The 20558-nt window shown below is 40.0% G+C and overlaps 2 protein-coding genes across 2 annotated transcripts; one reads left to right on the forward strand and one right to left on the reverse strand.

Moving 5' to 3' along the window:
• Positions 1-2381, forward strand: LOC125499506 (beta-hexosaminidase 3-like). Its single transcript, XM_057396277.1, has 6 exons — positions 1-64; positions 155-273; positions 1238-1312; positions 1571-1606; positions 1710-1821; positions 2089-2381. Exons 1-6 carry the CDS (start codon positions 1-3, stop codon positions 2205-2207), a joined length of 525 nt encoding a protein of 174 aa, XP_057252260.1. The 3' UTR covers positions 2208-2381.
• An 11351-nt stretch (positions 2382-13732) lies between these two features.
• On the reverse strand, positions 13733-20472 carry LOC125491742 (solute carrier family 40 member 1-like). The gene is made up of 8 exons (XM_057396279.1): positions 20348-20472; positions 17368-17569; positions 16968-17155; positions 15816-16283; positions 15284-15455; positions 14967-15104; positions 14685-14795; positions 13733-14184 (listed from the first exon to the last, which is right to left on the reverse strand). The coding sequence occupies exons 1-8, from the start codon at positions 20470-20472 to the stop codon at positions 14032-14034; spliced, it is 1557 nt and encodes a 518-aa protein (XP_057252262.1). The 3' UTR covers positions 13733-14031.
• Between the last annotated feature and the right edge of the window lie 86 nt (positions 20473-20558).

Below are 20558 nucleotides of genomic sequence, written 5' to 3' on the forward strand. Positions count from 1 at the left end.
ATGAAGAGCAGTTTAATTGTGAGTATTATGACAAAATTGCGGAAATTTGAGTATTATGTGTTCTGTGATTGCTAGAACTTCGAAGTGGGATGAGTTTGTAGAGTAATGAGCTGGTTAATTAAGATTGAGTCGGAAATATGATGGTAACTGACAGATATAAAGAAATTGGTTTTGATATCTAGTGTTTGTTGGTTTGCTGGCAGGCTTGGTTTCTACATCAGTTTGGAGTTCTTCATGATGGGAAAAAGCCGTACCCAGGTGCTATTTCAACATGTATGTTATGATTGGTTACTTTTTAAGCATTTGGTAAGCAAGTGTATTAAATTTATATTAGGAAAGGAAAGATTGATCTTTGAAACTTATGCTAAAAGAGGGCCATACAAAGATATTATAGCTGTCACTGTATACACATAAAATAATCAAGGATCCTTGTTTATTTACATCCTCTATTCTTTTTACATCTCATTTTAGGCTAATATACTGTAAAGACAACATATGGGGATAGTACAAGAACTTTTGAAGCAGAGTGTGAATTCTAGGATTTTTTTTTGTGAGCTTATCTGATTTATGATGTTTCTATGCGTGAGCTTTCCACTTCTATCCTTCCCTCTTTATGTCCCTAGACATATGTCTCGCACTCCTGTGCTTGTGGGTTTATCTACATGAATATGACTTGTTGTGCATAGTGGTTAGCCATCCTTTTCAAATGTCCTATATACTAATGACGCAGAAGCGATTTCAAGCGAATGATAATGAATCGGCTCAGGATGAACATATTATAGTAATAAATTTGTGGTTAATTTTAAACCTACAGGGAATAGGTTTTAAGCTTGCTATTCAGATTCTTATTACATTCACAGCAAGCAAGAAGCCAAGAACCCCACAATTCAGAAGTTATTCTTTGATTATTATTGAGAAAATAATAAATATTGCTAAAGTCTGAAAAAATTGATATATAAGCTAGTTAAGAAGTTATTTCACAAAGAAGTTATTCTTTGGTTAATTTTCCAGTCTTGAACAGAGTTTTTTAAAATGAATGGTTGATTTGAATTTTCATATTCAGATTATATAGCTTTTTCATATTTTTCAAAATGAATCGTATAATTGCTGCATTTTATTGTACTAAAGGGTTGAATTCTTTATAAGCATTTGTCTGATAGTTTTGTTGTATTCTTGGATGGTGCTAGCTTGTTTTATGGAAAAGCTTGTCACTATAACCTTTTTGTTAGTTTTGTAGTTGTACTATGAGGTTGATGAATCATACAACTTAACGGTTCCTGCTGCAGGGAAGCCTGCTTATGCGCACATTGAGGTGAGAGAATTCTGCCAACATTTTACCAATTCCATCATTAAAACCTTCTAGCTTTATGTTCAATTATTTAGATGTTTTCTGCATTAAGGAGCTGCAGTTTTCTCTTAGAACAAGTGGGTCGGTTTTCTCTTAGAACAAGTCGGTTTGTTGTGATGTGCTGTAACTAAGCATTTGAATACTTTTGGAACAATATTACTAACAAAACTTCTGTTAACCTTTTTGCACTGAAATAACTGGAAGCTCTCTTGTTGATTGCAGGCAAACTCAGTATATGGTGCATTACATGGACTACAGGTTATATGCTTCTTTGACTTGCACTGAAGTTGACAACTTGTCTAAGCGACTAAGTGTACGAACTAACAACTTTCAATTGTACATTTGACATGTCACATTGCAGACATTAAGCCAGCTCTGTGGGTATAACTTCAAAACTAGGCTAATCGAAATTAATATGGTTCCATGGACAGTATTTGATCAACCTAGATTCCCTTACCATGGACTGCTTATAGGTGAGCTGACATTATTCTGTAATGGTGGTGTTTCGCTTATTTCTGGCTCGTATTCATTCAGTTATTTTACCCCTTCTTCATTCTTGCACTTCCATAATTAGGACATGCACAATCATTAAGGAACTTCTAAGATGACCTATATCCTGCTGTATTAAGTTTTGGGGATCATTTGTCTATCATTCACTTGCTTACTCAATCAGGATTTGGGTCCTTATTTATATTTTTCTAAATGCATGGTTTTGCTCTAATGTTTGGGATGTGCTGCAGATACATCGCGCCACTATATACCTTTGTCCGTGATAAAGAAAGCTATCGATTCAATGACATATGCAAAGTTGGTAAGAACTGCACTGCTGAATAGTGGGATTGGTGTTCATACTTCATAGTGCTTCTAGCTTCGAAGCTCTTTGGCTCTTTACGCACTAATGTTTCCAGTGGCAATATTATGTATTGCTGTTAGAGATATCTTAGGAATCTTTACTTATTCTTGTAGATATTCCTTCCTAATTGTTTAGGGAAGTTATTTTATTCTCCTTGATTTACTCCTTTGTATGGGGATCCTATTGTATTATATACTCAGTTCATGAATGAGAAGAGATCAACTTTTCCCGTGCTATTATCACTTTGTCAATTGTGTAGTTGGTGGGAATATTTCAAAACCATGGAACAATATATATTTGTTGCTTTGTCTTGATATCCCTTACGAAAATGTAATTCCTCTTACCATTAAAGATCATTTAATGTGTTCCCACTCTTTGCTATTTCTGTTGGTTTGCACATAAATGTCCTAGCTACATTTCCTGAGATGTTCCACTTCTTCATTTAGGGTAAACATTATGTGGAAGTTTCTTATGGCTTTTAATTTATCCAGGACACAATGCTTGTTGTTGCTGTACAGCATCAGTAAGCTCTACTTTTTTTAAAAAAATAATATAATTGGCAAATGCTCCGGTTGTTTAAGGAAAACCGGAGCATTTGTACTACAAATGCTGCGGTTTTCCCTTAAAAACCGGAGCATTTGATAGTCAAATGCTCCGGTTTTCAATAACAACCGGAGCATTTGAGACACCAAATGCTCCGGAGTCAACCGGAGCATTTGTAAAATGCTCAAATGCTCGTATGACGTCTGCTACGCGTGAAATACGGAGCATTTGTGGGCTTTTTAACCGGAGCATTTGAGCTTTTTTCCACTAGTGCCAAAATCTCTTTGCACCCCATTCAAATTCGATGATAAAGCTCATTAATAACACTTTCCTTCAGCATAATCATGCATTAACTACATCCATGTAATACAGTATGACCAAAACTAACACTTGCTCCCCCAAGCTAGGCTTGGGACAATAATCAAATGAGGTTAAGGGTTGTAATAGGGTGAAAGTAGCAAGCAAGGGTCAAGAAAGCTCAGCGGGGCTAGAGACGGGAAATATGTGAACAAAAAGAACTCTGGAGCTAAAATCATGAAATGAACGCCTCAATCATATCAAATAGTGTACACAATCAAGTATCAAGGACGTACCAGGTCAAAATCAAGATCAATACATCAACTGAGGAACTAATCACTCATGAAAGAACATAACTGACACAGATTCGTCAGTTTATTAGGCACAGAAGCTCACATGGGTCAATTTTGTCTGCACAGTAAAGTTAAAGCCAGCCAGAGAGATCAAACAGTCTTACCACAGCCAATCAATCGTATCACAATTATGCTATGAAGAATCATGAAACCACTGTACAACAAAGCTGTAGAGCTGTAGTAGAGATATCCACAAAATTCTCGAAGGTGTGCCAACAATAGTCCCATAGATGAAAACTATAATGAAATGAGCTATCTAAAATGCAACTATGATGCAACTAAGAAAGCAGTACATTTTTTTGGTTACACGTAAAATCCTATTCCTAATGAACAAGCAAAAGCGTGTAACAACTACAAAGCAATAAAAACTACACTAGATAGCAATAAAGGATAGAAGATCCCTCCCCCAAGCTAAATACAGCACATTGTCTCACTGTGTAGAAAGTAAGGAAAGGGAAAAAAGGAAAGCTCACGCAACGGGAGCTTCGTCCATCGAGGATGGCTTAGGAGTAGTGTCGACGCCAGAAGCGATGGGGCCAGAAGCAGCTAGCGGCCGACGTAGATCACGGACCTCGGCACGAAGGTCCTCCATATGACGCTCCACAGTCTCGAGACGAGATAATATCGTCGTCTGAAATGATGCAAAAGAACTCATGAAGCGACTGAAACGGGCTTTCATGCTCTCAGGAGACATAGTAGTGCTGGACGAGGGGTCCTCAGAGACTGGAGGTGGAGGGGCTTCAAGTGTGGGAGAGATGACAGATGCTGGGGCTGATAATGCAACACACTGCAGGCACGGGAATGTCCCCTGAACCTTGCCGCCTACCTCTATAGTTTCAGAGATAGCACGGGATTCCACAGCCAAACACTAGAATCCTGAGGATGATCATTGGTTAGAATATCGTAGATGATGCGCTTTTCTGTGGAATGACAAGGCTTAACAAACCATAGATACCTGTTCTTAGCTTGGTGGACGAGCCATCCATATCGATCCATAGCAGTGGTGTTAAGGAGGTTGGTGGAGGAAGAAGTCACTTTAGAGGCTAAATCGATGCCTCTATCTAGAGCAAACACAGAAACAAATCCACCCATAGAGATATCACCTTTCTTTACATCCCGCTCCCAAAGAAATCCACCCATAAGAAACTTGACAAAGTTCAGTTTTCCGTGCACAGTCGTGGGAGACATAGAAAGAAACCACAGAAGTTTCAAATCTTGGAGAGTGACTTGCCCTGATTCCGCTTTGGGACGGAAAAGTTGAAGTATAAAGCGGTGAAGCAGGCGGAGAGCAGGACAACCAATAGATGAGGACTTGCTAGAACCCGATGCCCAATCAGAACGCCCTGTAATCTGCTTCCAAAAGGAGATGGGATCAAATTTGTCACAACTGGAGCCATCTTGTAATTGCATGAAGGTAGATGGACCAACATCCCCCCCTGTAGGCCAACCAAACATAATGTTTATCTCATCCCAAGACATGATATGCTCTGTACCCTCAAGGGTGAATACTACATCACCTTTCGATGTTCCCACTGCAAGGGAATCCAGAAATTCAACTACGAGCTCAGGATAAATCCGCTCGTTCAATCGGAATACTCGGCCCCAATGATGTGTCCGCTCAATGTACTCAAAAGCCCAATCAAAGCCGATCTTAGTCACGGCATTCAGAGAGAGATAGAGGGTTGGGGCGATGGTGCGCTTTTGGAGTGTAGCAAGGCGCGTTTGGGAAGTGGAGGGTGAGGGTGTAGGTGAAGGTGGAGGGGGTGGAATGGATGTGGTGGATTTAGAAGTTGTGGCTTTAGATGCTTTGGATTTTGAAGTTGTGGAGATCTTTGAAGGTGGTTTGGAGGGGGTTTTCTTTTGTATTTTGCGAGAGTGCTCATTGGGATTGTAGATGGGTTTAGGCTTAGACAAGACTCGCGCGGAGGATCTCATGACGCTTTTGAGCACACAACCAAGAACAATCACCACAAAACAATCACAACAACTTCACAAGAATCACCACACAACCAATGTGATATCCATTAATCCAATCTCAACAATGTCGCCACCAAGGGAACCAAAATATTGTCAATTGCAATTAGAAATTCAACACAATCGAAACCACAATCAAGAGTGATCAACAATAAACAACTTGAATAGCAACCAAGTATCAAAAATGAGTAGTAAGCACAAACAATAAGTGTTCAAAATTCGGAATGAAAGTGAACAAATCGAAAACTTACTACCACGTGAAGTACACGATTGATTGAGAAGATCCAAATATGTGTCCAAGATTCCCAATTGAAATTTCAAAGCACCTTCAAGAAGAAACCCTAATTCAATGTGAAAGGTTAGGGTTTGAAGTGTATGTGAATGGGGGCAAAGAAAAAGGGAAGATGGTGGTTTTGTGTCGAGTGGCCGAGGGTGGGGAGTCGCGTCGCCGGCGGCGGAAACCGGTCGGAGGCGGCGGTGAATGGGGTGGCGTGAGAGGAGGTTCGAGTGGGGGGTTTGTGTCTGCGGGCGCGGGGTGTTGCGGGATTTGGGAGATTCGAGAGGGGCGGCGCCGGCAGTAGGTGTAGGGCTGGGCGGTGGCCGACCGGTCGTGGGCACAGCAGGTGAGAGAGGGTGTGGGTGGAGAGAGTTTGAGGGGTAGGGTTGGGGGTTGTGGTATTTTTTTTATTTTTTATTTGGGGTTGGGAGTCGTCGGCTGGGTGTAGGGGTAGGTTCGAAATCCCGCGGGCGCGGGATTGGGGCTGCGGGCGGACAGTCGTGTTAGGGAGCGTGGTTGTGGGATTTGCGGGTGCGGGGTATCGGGTAAGTGTGGAAGCCTGCGGGCGCGGGAGTTATCCCGCGGGCGGACAGGCGGACAATGAATGGGGGAGGGGCTAGCTGCGGGCGCGGGTTTCGGCCCGTGGGCGGACAGAGGAGGGTTGTAGGCGAGATTGAAATCCCGCGGGCGCGGGATTTCATCCCGCGGGTGGACAGTTTTGGGTGTTGTGAAGGGCATTGCTGGCCGCGGGCGCGGGTTCTACCCCGCGGGCTCATGTGGAACCTCGTGCTTGCACCTAGGGTCGAAATGAGCACACCCAAACCACTAAATAACACTTGTTAGCATGGTTAGTCTAATCAAAATAAAAAAAATAAATGAAGATGGAATTCAAAAACTAAAAGAAACTACGAAAAGAAACTAACTAAACTAAAAATTAATAAACGAATTCAAGTGAATTCAAAAACACACAAAATTAAAAATAAATTGAATTCAAGTGAATTCAATATGCAAATATTTTTGTTCTTTTCTTTGGTGTAGAAAAATGAAGAGTAAAAGGAAAAAGAAGAGTTAGAGATTCGGGTTGCCTCCCGAATAGCGCTGGTTTATGCAGGTCCCGCACGACCGTTTACCTCTTTTCAATGACCAGTAGAGGTAGGTGTTTGGAGGTAGAGTACCTCAACTAGACCCACAGAGCGCCTTCATAGTACAACTTCAGACGTTGACCATTCACCTTGAAACTTTCACCTTTTTCGTTCATAATCTCGATAGAACCGAACATGTTCACTCTGGTAACTGTGAAAGGGCCTGACCATCTAGACTTTAACTTTCCAGGAAAGATTTTTAGCCTAGAGTTATAGAGTAGAACCTTATCTCCAATCGTGAACTCCCGAGGGAGGATCTTTTTGTCATGCCACTTCTTGGTTTTCTCCTTGTATACTCGTGCACTATCATACGCTAGCAACCGAAACTCATCAAGCTCATTGAGTTGTAGAAGACGTTTCTCCCCCGCAAGCTTTTGATCCATATTAAGCTCCTTGATTGCCCAAAAAGCTTTATATTCTAATTCAACGGGGAGGTGGCACGCTTTCCCATACACAAGCCTATATGGTGAAGTACCAATAGGCGTCTTGAATGCAGTTCTATAAGCCCAGAGCGTGTCATCTAATTTCGTGCTCCAATCCTTCCTAGACCTTGCAACTACCTTCTCAAGAATGGACTTAATTTCGCGGTTTGAAACCTCTACTTGCCCACTTGTTTGAGGATGGTATGCTAATCCAGTACGATGGTAGACTCCATATTTCTTCAAAAGGGTGTCAATGTCGTTCATGAAAATGGGAGCCCCATCACTAATCACAGCTCGTGGGACCCCAAACCTGGAAATATGATCTTCTTGAACAAAGCTATGACGACCTTAGAATCATTAGTAGGAGATGCCACGGCTTCAACCCACTTAGAGACATAATCTACAACAACCAATATGTAGCAATTTCCATTGGAGGAGGAAACCGGTCCCATAAAGTCAATACCCCAAACATCGAAGATTTCAACTTCTAGAATACCGGTTTGGGGCATCTCATGCCTTCTCGAAATATTGCCGGTCCTCTGGCAAGCGTCACATGACATGATGAAAGACTGTGCATCCTTGAACATTGTCGGCCAAAAGAAACCCGACTCATGGAGCTTTGCAACAGTCCTGGAAGGGCCATGATGCCCTCCATACGGTGAGTTATGGCAACGATTCAGGACTCCATTGACCTCCCATTCAGGTACACATTTTCGAAAAAGACCATCTGAACATTCACGAAACAAGTGAGGATCATCCCAAAAGTAGAATTTAACATCATGGAGGAACCTTTTCTTCTGTTGGTAGGACATATCAGGAGGTATCACACCGCCTACCAAGTAATTGGCGTAGTCGGCAAACCAAGGAATCTGTGTTGTGACTGCATATAAATGATCGTCAGGAAAAGAATCATCTATAGGAGTTGAGTTCATACCATCTTCATGCCTGATTCTTGACAGGTGGTCTGCGACTACGTTCTCTGCGCCCTTCTTATCACGAATTTCTATGTCGAACTCTTGGAGCAGGAGAATCCATCGAATGAGCCTAGGCTTAGCTTCCTTCTTAGAGAGAAGTACTTCAAAGCAGCATGATCAGTGTAGATAATAACTTTAGAGCCAATCAGATAAGATCTGAACTTCTCTAAAGCATAGACAATAGCCAAAAGCTCCTTTTCTGTAGTAGCATAGTTGACTTGAGCCTCGTCCAATGTCTTGCTAGCGTAGTAGATTGCATGCAAGACCTTATCCTTACGTTGACCAAGTACTGCTCCAACCGCAAATCACTGGCGTCACACATTATCTCGAAAGGGAGTTCCCAATCGGGAGAGCGGATAATAGGTGCAGTTATTAAAGCTTGCTTGATCCTGTCAAAAGACTCAAGGCACTCATCAGTAAAAACAAATGGAGCATCCTTGAGAAGGAGTTGGGTCAGTGGTTTAGCAATTTTCGAAAAATCCTTGATAAAACGGCAATAAAATCCCGCATGACCAAGAAAGCTTCGTACCCCTTTAACATTAGCTGGTGGGGGTAATTGCTCAATCACTTGGACCTTAGCTCGATCAACTTGGATGCCCCTATCAGAAACAATATGGCCTAAGACAACTCCTTCAGTCACCATGAAATGACACTTTTCCCAGTTTAAAACCAAATGACACTCTTCACATCTTTTCAGGACTTTAGTGAGGTTAACTAAGCATGTATCGAACGTGGAACCATACACACTAAAGTCATCCATAAAGACTTCCATGATAGACTCGATGAACTCAGAAAAGATACTCATCATGCAGCGTTGAAAGGTGGCAGGGGCATTACACAAACCAAAGGGCATTCTACGATATGCAAAAGTGCCATAAGGGCATGTGAATGTGGTCTTTTCTTGATCATCAGGATGAATGGGAATTTGGAAGAAACCTGAATACCCATCCAAATAGCAAAAGTATTTATGACAAGCCAACCGTTCAAGCATTTGGTCAATAAAAGGTAGGGAAGTGGTCCTTTTAGTGGCCATGTTGAGTCTCCTATAGTCTATACACATACGCCATCCAGTCACAGTTCTAGTAGGGATTAACTCATTCTTTTCATTTTTCACAACAGTCATGCCACCTTTTTTCGGTACTACTTGGACAGGACTTACCCACTTAGAGTCAGCAATAGGGTAGATAATACCTGCATCGAGTAGTTTCATCACCTCTTTCTTGACCACTTCCTGCATGTTTGGGTTCAATCTCCTTTGTGGTTGAATGCATGGCTTATGGTCATCCTCGAGGTGTATCCTGTGCATACAAAAATCGGGGCTAATACCCTTCAAATCATCAATACTGTACCCTATAGCCTTCTTGTGATTTTTCAGAACAACTAGAAGTTTGGAAAGTTGGCTATCGTCGAGTGCAGCACTGACAATTACAGGATCTAACTCTTGCTTATCTAAAAAGACATACTTCAAATGAGAGGGGAGAGGTTTAAGTTCGGGTTTCTTTACCTCAACATTACACACAGATCGATCGAACCTCTTTACCTGTTGGCATCCATGAAGGTCAGATTCTTCACTTGCTAGCATCCTCTCGATAGCTTCTACTTCATCGCTCCATATACTGCCATCACCTGTGGAAGAATCAAGACAAAGTACCGCCTCCAAGGGATCTCCATAGAGAGCTTGGGGCATGTTATCATGGCAAATTAAATCAACCACATCAATACTATAGCACTTTTCCTCTAGCATAGGACTTTTCAAAGCAGTGCTCAGATTAAAAGTGACCTCATCATCTCCAACAGATAGTGTAAGCTTACCATTTTTCACATCAATGACAGCACCAGCAGTATGAAGGAATGGTCTACCCAAAATGATTGGAATTTGCCTATCTTCCTCCATATCAAGTACAACAAAGTCCACGGGAATAAAAAATTTACCTACTCTAACAGGTACATCCTCTAAAATACCTAGGGGGTATTTAACAAACGGTCGGCCATTTGTAAGTAATATTGGTAACTTTCAAACTTCCCATATTCAATTTTGAGGAAACAGACAATGGCATAACACTCACACTAGCCCCCAATCACATAAAGCTTTATCAATGAACAAACTACCAATGTGACAAGGTATAGAGAAACTACCAGGGTCTTTTAATTTTGGTGGAGATTTATTTTGTAAAATGGCACTACATTCTTCAGTAAAAGCAACTGTCTCCACCTCGTTAAAAGCCCTTTTCCTAGTCAAGATATCTTTCATAAATTTTGCATAAGCAGGCACTTGAGTAATTAATTCCGTGAAAGGAACTGTTACCTGAAGATTCTTGACGACTTCCAAAAACTTACCAAATTGCTTGTCTAGCTTACTCTTGAGGTGACGATTGGGGAAAGGAAGTTTGATAGGAGGAACTCAATAGCAGGCTTTTTGGCTTCATTGGTCTCTTCATGTTCAGTGGCGTGCTTAGAGTTCTCCTTGTCATTTTTAGCTTCAGCTGGGACCTGTTCCTCATCATTTTCACACTCAAAGTATCATCAATAGGCAGGTGGTCCATTATAGTGAGAACCACTCGGAGAGTGATGGCATTTGCCGAATCTGTAGGCTGAACGGTTGTGCTGGAAGAGCACCTTGTTGGCGAGTAGAGTTCGAAGTAGCCAATTGTGCCAACTGATTCTCCAACATCTTATTGTGAGCTAGAATGGACTCAATTTGTGCCTTGTCAGCTTGTCGATCCTTTTGCATTTGTAGCATCATGTTTCTCATCTCAACCATCATTGGATCGGCAGGAGGTGCTTGTTGAGATGGATTGAAAGGTGGTCTAGAGAAACCAGGAGGGTGTTGGGGAGGTTGTTGGTAGTACCGCTGGTTCAATTGTTGTGATTCTGTTAATTTCTTTGTTTTTGTTGATTTGCAGGGTTATGAGATTTGAGTTTGAGTTCCAGATTTGAAGTTGGTTTCGATCCAAAAACCAGATTTAAAGTCCGTTTTGGTTCCAGTTTTTTGTTGTGGAGTTTAAAGTGTACATGTAATTATATGAGATTTGTATTAGATTTTGTTCGAACTATAATAAAATTTAGTTGTAGAATTTTTTTTTCACTTGTAATTACATTTATTATCAATAATAATTGAATTGATTAATTTGTTTGCCTTAATAAAAGAATTATGGTATTTGCATCATTCCATATCTTATTATATTTAATATCAATTAATTAAAAGCAAAAAGCTATTACATTTAATTCTAGTTAGCCAAAAGGAAAAAAAAAAAAAAAAAGAAGTGCAAATGTGTACCTGACCAGGCTAATTAGCGACTGCCAAGGCTAATTAGCGACGGCCTAGGCGGTCGCTAATTAACGTCTACCAATGCGGTCGCTAATTAGCGACGGCCATGGGCGGTCGCTAATTAGGCCCAAGCGGTCGCTAATTAGCGTCAGCAGTTGACTATGGTCGCTAATTAGCAACTGCTTAGGGAACGGTCGCTAAATATACAAAATCAGACGCTAATTTTTTAGCGTCCGCAAAGCGGACGCTATTTTGAGAATTAGCGACCAAGGGTTTTGCATCAGCCGTTTAGCGTCCGTCGGCGGACGCTAATATATTTAGCGTCCGATTCCGCGTTTTTAGCGTCTGATTGTTGCGGACGCTAAAGGCTGACATTCTTGTTGTGTGGCGTCCAATGAGGACGCCAAATGTCGTGACCTTGTGAGCTGGCTTTTGTACTCTGCTTTATATATTAGTTATAAGATAATAGAGATTGGAAGGCATTAAATTAATTTTCAAGACTAAAGCTTTTTTTCAATTATTATTAGTAGATTGAATTGGTTTTAGTTAAAAAAAAAGGGTACCGTGCATTACATTTTTCTCCTCTAGGAAAAAGTCGATTCTAGAGGGTTTGTTTGCTTTTAGGGTCTATGCAACACAACCGAACCTCTTGCTTAATTAATATATAAAAAAATAAAAAGATATACTTTTTTCTTCAAACAAAAGATTTGAATTGGAAAATGATATACATAGCCCTAATAGCCCTTAGGGCTATGTATAAGGTGCTTAAAAAGAAAATAAAATATTAAATCAAGCATTTATTACCTCAATTGATGTGAAAATGTGTCTTGAATTCTTAAACCGTTTTCATTTCAAGAATTGTATTTAATGCTTATATGTAACCCTAAAGGGCTACATATAACATTACCCTTGAATTTAATACTTTACCTTATTATAAATTGAGAATCATATAACCAGAAGCAAGAGCTAGCTTGTATTCAAAAGTAGAATCCAACACTTGGTCAAATCTACAAAGAACAAATATACTCCCTTTATTATGAAATAAATGACTTGTCTCTATTATGAGAGAAACGTTACATTTATTTGGAAATGGAGAAGACATCATAACCATAGTGACATTTATAACTAAATTAGATATATCTAGAGCTGTAAAAAAATAACCTGATCTGATAACCCGACATGAACCGGTAATGACCTGTAACTGACTTGCACCCGAAATTTTGGAAAAACAGGTCACCTGAAACCCGATCTGTACCCGACCTGATAATAACTGATACATGTTCTTGACTCGATACTCTATGACCTGAACCTGAACCGATACCCGCCCAAAAAGACCGATAACTGAAATGACCCGACCTGACAACGATATGAACCCGATTCGACAACTGACCCGATTAGGACCTGAAACTGATTATAACTCGACGTAACTTGTCATTAACCCGACCTGTTGCGACCCGTAACCTGATTTTACTAGAACTGCTGTGACCCGGTACATTATTTTACTTGACTTGGTTCTACATGTTACCCGATTTTAAATGACTTGTTGATTGTTGATAACTCGACTTGTCATTGATTTCACGACATAGTAACATAAATCATAAACTAACACTACTATAAAAAGGCATATAACTAGATGAACTATTCAAGCATTGATTTTCAATGAAATCTTAAATAATGATACAAATTTGAAGCAACACCACAAAAAGTTTATGACATGTTCCGTACTCGAAGCGACCCGAAAGTGTCCCGAAACCAAGTATGGTATAACCCGATAACTACCAACCTGAACCCGACTCAAACATGACCCAAACCGCTATTGTCCTCACCTGATATGTATCCGACCCATGCATGACCTGAACCTGAAAGCACTTGCTACAAATCTGCTATAAACCCGACCCGACACCACATAATCACGAAAGATGACATGTCTCGAAATTGACCGAGCCGAACCCGAAAGAAGAAACTAACCGAGACAAACCTGACCGAATTATGACCGTTCCCGACCTGCACCCGACCTGTTTGATTTAATGACCTGACACGACCTGACCGAACATGACCTGAAACCTGAGATGACCCGACCTGAACCCGATTCGAGTAACTGAATTGACAGCTCTTCATATATCACATGCATTATGCATATTGTTAGACATAGCACGACAATAGTATGCCCCCTATTAAAAATGAATCACGGATGCGGTCCCTTACTGTTGGAAATTGGAATGTATTTAACAAATGAAAATTTAGATATCACTCTCTTCTTAATTTGATACTCTCAACTCTCAAGTCATAACATGCTTTGCAAATTGCTATTTTCCAACAATTGAATGATCTGATATTGGACCATTTACAAGGTCAAACTAGAAAATGAAATCTATATATGCTATAAGTAGAGCTAACAATTCGGGTAAGCGAGTTGTGTTCGTATTGGTTTTGGGTATATATCTTGAAAATAAATCCAAATCTATATAAATGTAGAGGATAATTATATGATATGACAAATTAATCTATATAGATCGTATTCAGGTTGACTTTGTGTTTCTATCGTATCGTCATGTCAATGTCCTGTTAGAGTTGCTCTAGTTAAGAGGATGATCCGAAAAATCTCCTAGTTAATCCATACCACTTCTCAAAATGAAACAGGTGCTTCCGTATTACTCGCCATATATGCATTGTGTACAGTATTGCACCCAATGTTACTATTGCAAAGGATATCAATATCAGCTCCCAAAAGTGCTGCAAAACAAGGCAATAATCATAACAAAGTCAATTTTAGTACTCTGTCTGAAAAAGTGCAATATCATGTTAAGAGAGCATAAGAAATGACGCTTTCCAAAGTGGTAGTGTTCGGTATGCATAGGACCCCAACAAAAAATTCGCAACGTAGACGATAAGATTGTAACTAAGCTTTAGACCTATGCAAATTGAGAAATTATACTTTTTTAGACATATACAGGAAAATTGTTTTCATATGGTAAGTTATGGGTAGCGCCATTGAGCCCTGGAGTACTAGAGGCGGAGGCGTAGAGAAAGGGAAAGGGGTTCAAAGGCAGTTTCCCTGACTACAGCTACGCGTATGGTGGAATTGGACACAGAAGAAAACTCAGATGCTATCAGCAATTAATGGCCAAGTCAAATAGAACTAGTACATAAGAAGGTGAACTCTATCTTCGACTTAGTTTGAATATTTTCGAGTTTGACAAGAGTTTTAAAGAGAAGAATGAGATCATGCTCACCTCTGGATTAGGGACAATTACTCCCATGACATAACCCAACAAATCCATGGTAGATTGGATGGAATTCTGGACTCCTCCTACTATACAGCGATCAGAGTCCGACACTTGATCCTACATCCAACAAAAAGTAGTGCACATTACGCTACAGTAAGCTTAAGTAAAAAAAACAGAGTGTTAATGCATGATAAATAAAAAAAAAAAGCATACAACTGGTAAAATCTGAAGTGACTACTGCTTCTGCCTTTAAAAAGAAAAAGTTTGTTGCTAGAAATTTTCTTTTACCTGGATTTGTTGGATTACAGCCAAATCGAACATCCATAATCCAAGCCGGGAGGCTGCAACGCCTCCCATTAACATATATGAGGATGACATGCCATCTTTGACCCATATAGATTCAACACATAGAAGGAGGAATGACCACTGCACGAAGAAACACAAACAATCGAGTGCACATTATCATGCTATTAAAACAATATGGTAAGTGAAATGATTTAACATGATCCACAAATCTTGTGGATCCAAATAGATTAATGGAATGTTGGACTTGTCGATTGGCAGAAAGTGTTGTTGATACCATAGAGCCGGTAGAGGTATTATACCTGAGACCAAATGGACCAAAGTCCAGTTCTAAGAGTTGAAAGTCGAGACTCTAAGATTGGATAGGTGAAAGTCGCTGTTATTCCAACAATAGCGCTTATGCCTCGGGCTATACCTATCACATATGCAGGTATGCCTTGCCATTCCAAGGAAGCAGTCATCAAAGAGCCAAAGCTGCATGAAAACCAACATCAAATATGTCATTCTTTCTTCTCTTTTATCTTATGAAAAAGGCTAAATAGCAAATTGTCTTTACTAAACAATAGAAAAAAAGGGGAAATTGTCAATTGCACCTGGGTGCACCCCATCCCCCTTTTATCTCCTTTGTTCGGTAGCAAACAGTTTGCTATTTAGCCCTACTCTTCTTTTATCCCGGTCAAGTATAACTCAAAAAGATTCTTCACTTCATAAAAACTAAGACTCTAGGAATCATGGCAGCAATACAGGGTTTAAGCTTTAAAGTTCAGACAAATACTTCTTTTTTCTTCATTTAGTAAGCAAAGTGACCATAGAAACTTCTTTAGTTCTTTTTACCTGAGAACAGTAAAATACAGCAATGCCAGGGCTAGTCCTGGAAGCACCACTTCTTGGTTCACGTAGACTTTCCAAGCACCGAAACAAGGAAATATCGGTAAACATCCTAATTTTTGGCTTCCAGCTGAAGAATTGTTGCTTCTGTCCTCAAAAGGCAAGCTGGCGTTTTGCTCAGTAACAGATGTGCTCGGTTCATGTTCATGAGAAGAGATCTCCTTTCTTTTGATATCTTTCATACGTAAAGCTAAAACACCTCCATATACGGAGCTAAGTAGCCAATATTGAAGACAAACAGAGATGATATTCCAAACAGCCAAAAATATAGTTGAGGCTGTCAATGACACAAAGCTTATAAGAAAACCAGAAACCACCGGTGCACCTAATTTGCACACCAAGTCAATTCTTCTAAGAACTGAATTCAGCTTTGTTAACACTCCGGAAGGCTGGTCTTCTGAAATTACAACCACCGTGCATTTATATTTTGATAAATTTCTATTTGCAAGAGATGTTCAAGAAGAGCAATCTTAATAAAAAAGAAAAACATATTTTCTTTTGAACCCAAATCTTTAGTCCCAAATTTTTTGTACATTTATGTGGCACCTTTTCTTATTAGTTGACCATAATATAAATTAGATTGTTAGTTATAAAGTGGTGGATCATACAGATAAATTGATCATAACAAACAATAAACGAAAGCAGTGGTTTCTTTCATAAGTAGTATTAATTTTTGCCTAAGCGATGATGATCTTTCTTTCATATCGAAAGCAGTGTAATGACCTTTCTGCTTTCATATCGATTTGTGTCGCTTAGGCAAAAATTAATAAACGAAAGAAAAGATTATTTTAATTAATGACCTTTCTTTCATTACAAAAGTAGTGTAATGACCTTTCTGCTTTCATATCGATTTGTGTCGCTTAGGCAAAATTAATACTACTCCTATGAAAGAAAGGTCATTACAAAAGTATCATCATGTTAGAAGATTATAATTTTTTTTCTTTTCCTTTTGAAGTGGTGTTGTGCAATGGATTATGATGTTAATGTTAAATTGCAATTTGGTGATTTTAAAAGAATCATAAATATACCACTCTTACTAAGCTAGCTAACAACAAGAGATGTGCATTCTTTTTCTTTCTGAAAGTAAAATCTGTTCACCATTCTCTTTCAATTAAGATGGTTCCTCCAAGTGTTGAGAGCACTGCAACAGCTCCTGAGAGATAAGTTACCAGAACGAGTGCTGCAAACATGATACTCGTTAAACCCCAGTAGAGCAGTAGAATGATTACTGTAATTCCAGCAACTAAAAATGATAGATTCTGTGACACTGTCCAGAGTTGAAGAACCTGTAAGCAGAAAACCAAAATTCACATTTATTTCTGCGACTATGGATGAATAATTTGCACTAAAGCTTTTCATAGCAACTATGTTAAATTTTCACAAAGAACTCATAGCCAAATTTTTCATGTTCAAATAGGAAGTTATTTTTTCCACAATTGAAATTCATGTCTCTGATTAAGCAATGAGCACAAATAAGATGAGTCCAAGACCAACGAACCTTGACATATGTCAGCGTGCTCACCCATTGCCCAATAATAGGTCCAAAAAGCGCAACGGAAGCTGATTCTACAACTCCATATAGAGCAGTAAGGAGCAATGAGTCTGGCCATATGTGAATCATGTATAAAGCTACAGAAAATTCCCACATTCTGCAGATAAAGTTCACCAATAAATTGTTCGGAAGCGTGGAGCTTAAAAGTAACAGTTATTAATACCAAATAAGCAAATGATCCAGATCAGAAACTAAGACTACGGTGGGCAAATGGCTAATGTAATTAACAATCACAGTTTTACCATTGACAAACGGCTTGAGTCAGTTTCCATTTATCTTAAACTGATGCTCTCGACAAATGCGAATTCAGTAGTAAGAGAAGTTTACAGTGCTTTCCTGGCGAAATTGATGAACTCTGGTGTCTGTCTTACTAACATGATATACTTTTGTAATGACCTTTCTTTCATAGTTAGTATTAATTTTCATTGGAAAAAAAAAAAAGACTATGAAGTATAACCCAGCAGATTCCTGCCAACATCCATGTCAAATACTTCCTCTTTTTGTAAATAGGAAAAATGGATCAGAATACCCCCAACTTTGGCCCGTCCGCTTTTAATACCCCAACTTTGGATTATTTTTAAATACTCCCAACTTTGGGGGTGGTCCGCCAAAAATGCACCCAGATGACTTGTAACCTGTTAACAAGGTAATTTTTTTATTTCTCTTTTATTTTTAATTTTGACTCCTACCACCACCACTTCAACCACCCCTCCCCCACCCCAGACCCTCCCTCTCCCCTCCCCGGCTGCAAACCCTCATGCTAGCCCAACCATCCCCTACTCCCACCACCCCAGAACCCCCCCACTCCCATCCCCTAGCAGTCCCCCACTCCCTCCACCCCGCACCCCCTCGCCACTCCCAACCCAGCATCCCCGATCCCCACCCCCACCCCCACCCCCACAGTAGCAGCCCCCCACTGCCCTAACACCCTTCGGAACCCCCTCCCCTAACCCCCGTCGAAATCTCTCCCCCCTCGATTTTCCCACCTCCTCGCTACTCCTAACCCAGCAGCCCCAATCCCCCAACCCCACCCCCCACAGCAGCATTCCCCCCCCCCCCACTGCCCTAACAACCTTCGGAACCCCCTCCCCTAATCCTCGTCGAAATCCCCTCCCCTCCCCTCGATTTTCTCGGTTTCTGACCTCTTCCTTCGTCACAGTACTGAAGTCTTTCGGTGGGGTTTGCTGGAAATCGAGGGGGTGCAGGTAGGGGTTTCGAAGGGGTTAGGAAAGGGGGGAATTCGATGGTGGTGTGTGTCAGGAAAGGTGGCGGGGGGGTGGGGGGGGATGACGAGAGGAGAGAGAGATGAGCAGAGGGGGAGTTTTTTGGTTTACCAGTTCATCCGGTCATAACAGGTAAATGGTGCATTTTTGGCGGACCACCCCCAAAGTTGGGGGTATTTAAAAATAATCCAAAGTTGGGGGTATTAAAAGCGGACCGCCCAAAGTTGGGGGTATTCTGATCCATTTTTCCTTGTAAATAAATGCAACAACTTCTACACTATTCAGATACTAATTTTAATGAAAAAATTTCTTTTAATAACTAAATGTAATTCTATAAAAATGTTGTTGGATTAGTCTCAACTAGAGATGACCAACCGTGTGGGCCAAGCCTACCTAGTTGGCTATGTGGGCCGGGCCTGTGAAAAAGCCCGATTCAACCCAACTCGAACCGTAAAATTAGTGGGGTCGGCTGTGGGCCAGATTTTTTGAGCCCAACCCATGAGCTGGATCGGACCAGCCCAGCCCAGCTCAAGTAACTATTCAACCAAATTGCGTATACTTTAATCAAATTGTATATATTTGAATCAAATTGCATATATTATAATTAAATCAAATTCAAAAATAATGAAATTATTTATTAATATTAATAATTGTATATATTTCAATTAATTTTAAAGGTTTTATGCAACAATAATAAATGATTCGAATGATTAAATAATTTTGAAAAAAAAAATCTCATGTCGGCCCGCTAGGCCCTCAAACCGTACAAACGGTAACAAATCAGTATGGGCCAAGATTTTTCAGCCCGTGGACCATCCCGTCCAAACCATGAATTTCACGGTCCGGTCATGGGCCGGAAATCTCAGCCCGACCCACTACAAATGATAGATTCTGTGACTCAACGAATCTCCCTAATTTTCGCTCAAAATTCTCACCAACCCCATCCATTAAAACATTTCTCCAACTAAAATACAACGAAGATTGATACATCTACCTACCGAATAGACCACCTCCTAGAAATAGACAACTAGATAATAATTAACTCTCCTGAGTTATCCTCCACTAATTATTAATGTTATTAATGTCTATCTCTAGTGCGTGGATTAATCCAAATATACTTGTCCCACCCACTCATTCACCCATATCTATCATTTGAAGCTAACTAGAAAATTCCACACAATCAATGAGATGATAATCTAAATCCCAAAACTCAAATCATAACATAATAAGATGAAACAAAATTGACAACAATATAAAGACAGAGGATAATTATGCTTAATCAGAAATTACAACAGAAAAAACCAACAACTTCATGATAAAGGGGTTGTTTGGCAATCGGCTGTTGGTTGTTGGCTTTTGGCTGGTTTAGTTTGCTTGTTTGACTGGCTGGAAGCATTGGCTGTATGTATTGGCTTTTTAAGTTGGTTGTTTAAGCCAGCTGTTTGCAAAAGTGTTTGGCAAAATTAAGTGTGGCTGTTGGCTGTTTATTAGAGAGTTTGTGGGCCAACAAGCCAAAAGCCAATCCAAAAAGCTGCTCTAGGCAATTTTTCATTTTGGCTTAAAAGCCAGCTTTTCAACCAACCAAAAAGCCAATAACCAAACACTTTTTTTGGCTGTTTGACCAAATTGAAAAGCCAAAAGCCAATGAAAAAACCATTTACCAAACATGGCCAAAAACTGAAGAAAGAGAAGAAAAAAAAAACCTGACACTCCATCTTGATAAAAAGTGAGCAACATACAAACAACTGATAAGTGAAGTTGACAACGTCTCAATTTCTGGGTCAATCAAAGGTTGTCTTACTTCTGCTTCTACCTCAACATCACCCATTTTTCTTTTCTTGGTAACTAAATTTATGATTTTCTCTTTCTTCTTCACTAATTAACTACTTCTAAATTTTTTTTGAAGATAATTAG

This window comes from Beta vulgaris, chromosome 7, assembly GCF_026745355.1.
Source record: "Beta vulgaris subsp. vulgaris cultivar EL10 chromosome 7, EL10.2, whole genome shotgun sequence".
Classification (NCBI taxonomy): domain Eukaryota; kingdom Viridiplantae; phylum Streptophyta; class Magnoliopsida; order Caryophyllales; family Amaranthaceae; genus Beta; species Beta vulgaris.

Bases quoted from the DNA above. Each gene is read 5' to 3' on its own strand.
- LOC125499506 (XM_057396277.1), top strand. From the start codon at position 1: ATGAAGAGCAGTTTAATTGTGAGTATTATGACAAAATTGCGGAAATTT. The intron at 1,607-1,709 runs GTTATATGCTTC...GTCACATTGCAG, and splicing joins GTGCATTACATGGACTACAG to ACATTAAGCCAGCTCTGTGG. The intron at 1,822-2,088 runs GTGAGCTGACAT...GATGTGCTGCAG, and splicing joins TTACCATGGACTGCTTATAG to ATACATCGCGCCACTATATA.
- LOC125491742 (XM_057396279.1), bottom strand. From the start codon at position 20,472: ATGGGTGATGTTGAGGTAGAAGCAGAAGTAAGACAACCTTTGATTGAC. The intron at 16,284-16,967 runs GTGAACAGATTT...ATATAAATGCAC, and splicing joins ATCTTAATTGAAAGAGAATG to GGTGGTTGTAATTTCAGAAG. The intron at 14,796-14,966 runs GTAAAAGAAAAT...TGTTGGATGTAG, and splicing joins CTGTAATCCAACAAATCCAG to GATCAAGTGTCGGACTCTGA.